Below are 7,945 nucleotides of genomic sequence, written 5' to 3' on the forward strand. Positions count from 1 at the left end.
GATTGTAGAAAAATAAAAAAAATCCAGAATCTTTCGAAGATAGCAGTAGTAGGGGGCACCGACTGGTTTTTATTCATAAAATAAAGAGCATCTTGGAAGATCCTCTAGAACCGGGGAGGCAGGAGGAGTTGAGTTGGCCCGTATTTCCCTCTCTTTTTCCTAACCGATCAATATAAGGGGAAACTTGAAATTCTCCCAGTTTTTAGGTCAAAATCTGAAGGTTTTACCGGTAATTACACTAAAACTTGTGCAAATTTATAGGTTTTCTTAAAAGGCAAGCTCAAAATCTAAACGAGATTTTACAATTTCAGCCAGTTTGGTTCTAACACTGTTAGTGGCTTTGTCTACTAATATACCTTTGGTATAAGTGGGCTTTGACGTCTGCTATGAGGCCTGCAAAGCGGCACGACAGTGTGGAATCTTGGCAGATGGAGTTAATAAACATGACAAGCTACTAGTATGAATCTAGTATATTATGCGAGTAGGGGTTCCTAGGTTTTCTTTATTAAAAAATAGCTAGAACCTTAGCATCCAAGACTCTAAGAAAGGGTTTTTTCAATCCAATAACAAAGTCTAACCACGATTGTAGTCGGTCCAAAAATACAATAAAAATTATTATTTTGTAAACAGTAATTGTGATATCAACTTATTGTGTATGAGAGAGGATATGGGGGAAGAAAACCAACACATCCTCATAATTTACTCATTGGATACACCTAAAATTCTCAAAGAATGAATTCAATTGTGTTGGAGGTCACTTTCAAGCATTTCAAGTACATCTCTAGCATCAATAGTTTAAGTGCACTTGAATCGCGTCCTATAGTATTCATTTAGTTTGAATTGACTACTATGCATTTCAAGTGCACACACATACCCACATATATTAATCTACATAATACATACATCCATGTATATAGTTGAGTTGTGTGTGTGTGTGTGTGTGTGTGTGTGTGTGTGTGTGTGTGTGTGTGAGAGAGAGAGAGAGAGAGAGAGAGAGAGAGAGAGAGAGAGAGAGAGAGAGAGAGAGAATCTTTGCCCAAAGGTTATGGCTAATTTGAAAAGAAAACGTGACTCTCAAACTAATGGTATCTCATCTATTTATGACGATTTGGCAACATCTACTCAGAATACAGATGACATAAGTATATTATACATCGATAATTCAAGAGAGGTTTTTTATAATTGCATTATGACCTCGCTCTTCTAATATAGACATTTGTTATTATAGATAAAAACAATCCCGAGATTCTATTGCAAGAATTTCTATATGATTGTGGAGCCATGGAATCATATGATTCATTTTATACAATGTTTAATACTCCTTTTGAACTTGAAGAAACTCTTATTTTTCACAAAGAAGCTTTACGGGAGTACCACAAAGAGTTTGATCAATTGGTAGATTCAAGAATGGTACTATACCTTGATGAAGAATATATTCACGCTATAGATTTGGTTCAAAAGAATCCATCACAATCCTCTAGGCTTAACAAAAAGTATTCCACCTTATCACAAAATGTCAAACTAAATCTTCCAAAGTGTCCAAAGTGAAAACACAAATGCAGACTATTAAAGAAAAGTGTGGGGTTTATTGTGTTTTTGTTCTTAAGAGATAGTGATGATGAAGAAGTAGAAAGGGATGACAATAACTCTAAATCAAGTGAAGTGATCAAAGATGAACAAGACAATGAAGAAGTTCTTGATGTAGAAAAAGAGTGGCAAGAAGTTGAGAGTCTTCATCTTTCTAGTATTCGAGAAGACAGTATTGCATTGGAGAAGTCTTTGTACCCTACTTTTAAAGGAACATTGCCTTGCCTATTCTACTGATGGGGGCTTTTCACAAGCCAAGCTCCCATACCCCTCTTCTCTCGTCCCCACCCCATGAAAACCCCCTCTTATGGAGGGAGTGATAAAAGGAATTAGAAAAAAGTAAGAAAAAAATAAAGTATGATTATGTAAATATATAAGAAAGGTAAAATAGGCCACCTCATGCCTGCGGGGTAGCCCATCCCCACCTTGCCTCCTTTTTATTCACTGTTGCCCTGCCGGGTGTCCCTTTTCCTCTCCTCCACTCAAAAGGTCAACCCCCTCTCTCTTCCCCTTGTCCTTTCTCCTTTCTCTCTCCCCTCAAGCTACCCCACCTCTCACCAATAATGCATTATAACTCACCAATAATACACCCTAACTCAGATGCAACTTACCCTATCTTCCAAAATAGTATACCCCACCCCCTCTTTCTCTCTCCTATCATATCCCATGACCCAAATACCCCCCTCTCTCTCTAAAGGGCGCCATGTCTCTTGTCTTGTAGCTAAATAACCTCCCCCACACTCACACACACTCAGTTTCACTGAAAAAGGTGCCCACAGACCCATCCCCACCCGGTGGTTACCTGATTTTTCTTGTGTTCACACACATCTGCACACAGATTCACCTCTGAACACACTCCTCTCTCTCCCCTCTTGTAATTACTTTATTCTCCATGTCACCTCTCACTTTTTTTCATCAACCCATCTCTCTCTCTTAGTCTCTCTCTCATGAGACTGCTGTTCTGGCACATATACACACAGCCAGACAAGTGGGGCCCACAGTCACATGGCCTATGTAGATAATGATTTCTTCATTTCTAAATTCTAGAATTTCTTCCCCCTCCTCCCTATATAAAGAGGGGTCACCATCACACAAAAACACACTACATCACCAAAGAACACACTATGCACTGTGTGTGCCTAGTGCACACACACACACCCACACCCACACCATCACCATTCACCGCAATCACCATGCTTGTCTTGAGCATGACCTCTACACCCTTGGCTATGGAAGATGAAGGGCAACTAAATGAAGGATGATGGCCATAATCCTCGTGCGAGTCTTTGCCATCAACTCCCACCTATCCGCCATGTGCTCTACCACTCTCTCCCTTCTCATTCCCCTACCCTATGCTCCCCATTTCATCGCCTAATTCTCTAAATAAAGCTTGAGGTTTTGTGAGTATGTTTTCTTGCAATGTTTTGCCCATGTGAGGTGTGCGGAATCGCCACTTAGTCTTGTGTTTTGGAGTGATCTTGTGTATGTGTGAAGGGTGTGCGGATTCGCCATCCTTTTGTGATGCCTAAGTACTAAGCTGCTATACCCCCTCCCTCACTCTCTCTCTCTCACTTGATCTCATTCCCTTTCCTTTTCATCATTACTCCCAAGCATCCATCTCTCTTGGGTGAAAACTTTGTTATGGTGGTGTGTTGTTTGCGTCCTAGCCGCTGAAGCTAGGTGGTGCCCCCTGTTTGCTTTACCATGACAGGCTCGAGGCGCGCCATTCGGTCCCCGGTGTTTTAGAGGCCGTCGGGGTTCGGGGTTCGCTTTGCTCCTGTCACTACCATGCTTTCCTCTTGGCCATGGAGAATATATAATGCTTTCAGATATCCAAAGGTCATTTGGTTTACGAGAGGATGAATTGTATGCTATTTTGGCACAACACTTGAACTATAATGTTGGAACCGATGAAGAGCCAGTTAAATACAAAGATTTTGTAGAAAAAGATCCTCTTTTAGGCAAGTTGGATGTTTGCTTTGAGCCTCATAAAGCATTGGAGATTTGTTTCAATGAAGCTCTTCAGTATAAAGAGCCTACCGAAGAAGAGTTTCTCAAGGCACAAGAAAATATAACAGATCCTCATCTTTCAGAAGCGGATAGTGAAAATGAAGATGAACAAGATAAAGATGTACCAATCATTCAGGAGCCAGATCTCAAAATACGAAATGTTGGTTCGATAAATCTTTGGAAGGAAAATCAACTTGTGTCAGATGAGAACATTACGGTAAGCACTTTATTTGTATAAGCTAAAGTTTTTTTTTTTTTGCTTTCAATGTTTCTAATGATTAATAGATTTTATATGTTTGTAGATTCAACCACCAAAAGATGAGTTCTTAAGACGGTCATCTAGAGTCGTTGATCTTACCAAAGATGCTGTTCTGAAGCACTACATTAAGTACCTTGCTTGTCCTGATTTAGTTATTTTTCACATGAAGTACTCCTCTGATGGTTATATACCTCTGTTTGTATACAAGACATTGTCAAAGTATCTTGGTGGCTATGTTCTTCATCCAAATGCTACCAAAGTACGCCTTTTGGAGAAAGAGTGTGCTATCAATGTTTTAGGATACGGTCATGCAATGCAAGGATCACTTGCAGGAAGTTATTTAGCATATACTGGATATGCTCTTGCAAAGGGAATTAAACATTATAGAGAGCTTTCTCCTTCCGGGAAACAATTTCTACTTCGACACGATGATTTGAAGCAGGTTGAATACAAAGAGGGCACTTCAAGTTTAGATCAAGAAGATGTTGAAGACATTGAAGATATCATTTGAAAATAGATTTGTATTAAGTATACACTTTTATAGAATGTTTTCTGGATCTTGAGGTAGAACCCAAAATTTTTTATCCCTCACTCTCTTCGATCTCCACTGATGTAAGGTTGCTTCTGCAGTAGAATCCTTCCAGCTCTATCGTCTTTGAATTTGTTTGGATATCTTTATTGCAAGAGCTTGTTTTTTGTTTTTAGAATTTTTCTTCTCCCTTATTTGTAGCAAGACCCTTCTATAGAACCAAAAAAATACTTCTTTAAGCTGTTCGCTCTGTTTTTTCCTCCGCCATGTTGAGTGTGTCGAAAGTATGCTCCACGAGATTGATAATGGGATTTTTCCATTCCTTGAGTGGACCATATTGCAGGACATCCATATTGCTTTGTGAACCAGGGCATATGATCGTGTAAAATATGCTGCATGTCATAAAAATTATATTTATACAAATCAAATAGGTTGTAAGAAGAAAAGTATGAATTACCATGTAGTGGGTAATGCTTTGAGTACTCCATGCATCTTGCATACTTTTACCAAAAGCTTGAAGGGCTAGCTTTAATTTCATGTTGTCGTTGTCTATCCATTCTTTCTTATCAAGTAAGTAGAAAACCTCATCTAGCTAGAGCCATCCACACTTTTGCTTTGCGATTCCTAGCCTTTCCATTATCAGCATGGTCTTTAATAGCATTATGAAGCTTCTTCCACTGCTCATACTTTACCGTTGAGCAATTATGACTCTTGTTGATTTTGCCCAATTCAGCATGAAATGACAAAAACCTACGAGCTTTCACACCTCCAAGTGAAGGTTTTACCGGAACTTCATGTGATGATGTTGAATGCTTTTGACAAGCAATTATCTTTACTTTACCTCCGTGGAGCCCCATCTCTAATAGTATTTGCTCTATCTTTTCAATTGCTTTTCTTGACTCAGTCTTTGGCTTCAACTTCCATGCATATTCAATGTATAAATATACAAGCTTCTCAACAATCGTGCACAATGCATGCAATATACATATATGGACATGCGAAAGTGGAATATCAAGAATGGCGCGGGAGTTAGGATCCTCATTAGCTCTAGAGGGTTTTCGATTGTGCTCCTTCAAGCTCAAAGAGTGAGCTTCGTTCATACAATATAGACAAGGTGATTTAGAGCTACCACCTTTTGCAATGTTATACATGCACTTGAGTGTCTTGAGATCACCAGCAAGATGCCACTCTACTTGGAAGCTTCCAATATCTTCAACATAAAGAAGTTCTCCATTTTTTTTGTCTACAAATGACATCAGGAATATCTGTTTGGTGAAATGCCCAGTACAAAATGTCATGATCTTCTTTGTCAAACTGCATAAATGACTTTTTGTTACTAACATTACTTGATACATTAACTAGAGAAAGCTTAAAAGTTCGTACACCTCAAAAGCTCCTAGCCACCATATATCATTCTCTGATTGTACACTGAAGCTATCATCGTTGTTCACAACATTTTTTGCTACTCCTTGAAGTGCTCTATTCATCAGAGTTATGGTGACACGTTCTGTCTTTTTTTGCTTCAATATCTCACATTCATCTAGCTTAAGCACAAAGATTAGTTTGCCTTGTACCTCCTCGCTTGTCACATTATAAAATTTGACCATTTTCTTCTGAAGATTTTGCAATTGAAAAAATATTAGACGATTCATTAAAGTGTACCACTTGTCCCGCATTTCTAAATTCTTGGTTGATGAAATATGAATCACCCAAGTATTGTGAGACCTTGTCGTGCTTGACATACATGAGTTGGTATAGGTAAGAGAGAAGATGAGACCTTTTTATCTTTGAGCTGGCTCTTAACTGATTTAAAGATGCATGAATATCCTTTTTGACTGATGCCACAATTATCTATGACACTTTGAACATCTAAAGTATCAATGGTTGTGCTTTGTAGAAAATCAGTGATTATATCCTGCTTTATCTTCTTGAACTTTGAGGCCTCCAAAATCTCTTTTGCAAGATGAGGTGCAATCAAAGAGGAATATGAAGATTTGGCCATTTGAGGATCAATATTTTCCTTTTCAGGATGAAGCATGCCTCTGCAAAAACATATTTTTGATTAGCTAATAATCAATACTTTGTTACAACAAGAATATGTATTGAAAAGGCATACCTTATTGCTCGAATCCTGTGCTTAAGATCTCCACTTCCAAATTTGAGGGTTTCAATGTTGGAAACACTTCTGCATCTTTGACGAAGACCAAGTGGAGTGGTTTTTATCCTCGTCCTTCTCACCTCCTTTTCAAGATCAGCAATGGTTTCTTTGGAGGATAATATTTTTTTCTTCAAAAGTGTTTGTTCTTGCAAAAGCTTACTGTTTTGCATCGATAAATTGAACAAAGATGCTTGTTGCTGCTTCAATATCTCTAGATTTATCATTGCTTGTTGTGTATTCTTCATCACCAAGTTATTGCAGTAACCCAAGAGACCATGAGACCCATCCCCAACAAAATGTAATAGAGATGTAAGATTATTAAACGGAGGAGTAGACATAGCAAGGGGATCCATAGGATAAAGTGTTCCATCACACCAAAGATCAAGATGTTTATGGTTTGTATGTCTCAAGTGATCCATCTGTAGCTTAGTAAGTGTGAAAGATCTATTATGGGCTTACCATCTTCAATAGCACTCAAGAGCTCTCTTTTTCCTACTGCCTCAATTACCAACAATAAGCTGCAAACTTTTACTTTAATTATCTTCAGGCTGTGTGTGCCCTTGATGATTTCTCTTACCGAGCTCAATAGAGTCGGGTTACTTGCTCGTTATGAGATAAGAGGGAGTCCGATTCCTTTTCCTTAAGATTTCAGAGAGAGAGAGAGATTGCCTTTTAGCTTCCTCCCTGACTCCTTGCTTCCTTCTTCTAATCCTGCTACTTGCCTTCCGCTTCCTCACTTTTCTCCTTCTCTGCCTTCCTCGCTTCACCAAGGTTGAGAGCGAGAGAGAAAGACCTTAGTCTTTGAGTACCTTCTTCTTACTCTTTGTTGCATCAAGGGAGAGAGAGAGAGAGAGAGAGAGAGAGAGAGAGAGAGAGAGAGAGAGAGAGAGAGAGAGAGAGAGAGAGAGAGAGAGAGAGAGAGAGAGAGAGAGAGAGCGACCCCCCTTTGCCTAGGCCAAGTAAGAGATAGAGGGAGAGAGTCTTCTCCTCCCTTTGCTATGCCCTCCATTGTTTATGTTGCCTCCAATAGCCTTCCCTTCCTTTGCTATGCAAGAACGAGAGAGAGAGCCCCGTCACTTTGGTTCTCAAGCATGAGAGCAAGAGAGAGCCCTTTGCTTTGCCTCTCCTTCTCAAGAGAGAGAGCCGCCTTCGTTCTCCTTTCCCTATTTGCCTTCCTAGCCCTCATTCTTCCCTCCAATTTTCCTATAAATAAGTCCCCCCACGTAGTCACGGCGCTGTGACTGACGTGGCATGGGACGCTCCTCGATGACATGGCATGCCCGAATGATGACCTACATGAAAACGAGCAAAATCAGGGCCGAATAGCGGCTCCTTGAGGTGCTAAGCCCGGCTCGTCTTTGCTGCGAGGGCATCTGAGGCCCGTATTAGCCACAATGCAAGC

General features: G+C 39.7%; 1 protein-coding gene across 1 annotated transcript; it reads left to right on the forward strand.

Annotated features, from left to right (window-relative positions):
* The first annotated feature begins 3,406 nt into the window (after positions 1 to 3,406).
* LOC147433609 (uncharacterized) lies at positions 3,407 to 4,367 on the forward strand. The gene is made up of 3 exons (XM_086489755.1): positions 3,407 to 3,814; positions 3,900 to 4,007; positions 4,077 to 4,367. The coding sequence occupies exons 1-3, from the start codon at positions 3,407 to 3,409 to the stop codon at positions 4,365 to 4,367; spliced, it is 807 nt and encodes a 268-aa protein (XP_086345881.1).
* The last annotated feature ends 3,578 nt before the right edge of the window (positions 4,368 to 7,945 follow it).

The sequence above is a fragment of the Adiantum capillus-veneris genome, chromosome 19 (genome assembly GCF_014529385.1).
Source record: "Adiantum capillus-veneris isolate H3 chromosome 19, ASM1452938v2, whole genome shotgun sequence".
Lineage (NCBI taxonomy): Eukaryota > Viridiplantae > Streptophyta > Polypodiopsida > Polypodiales > Pteridaceae > Adiantum > Adiantum capillus-veneris.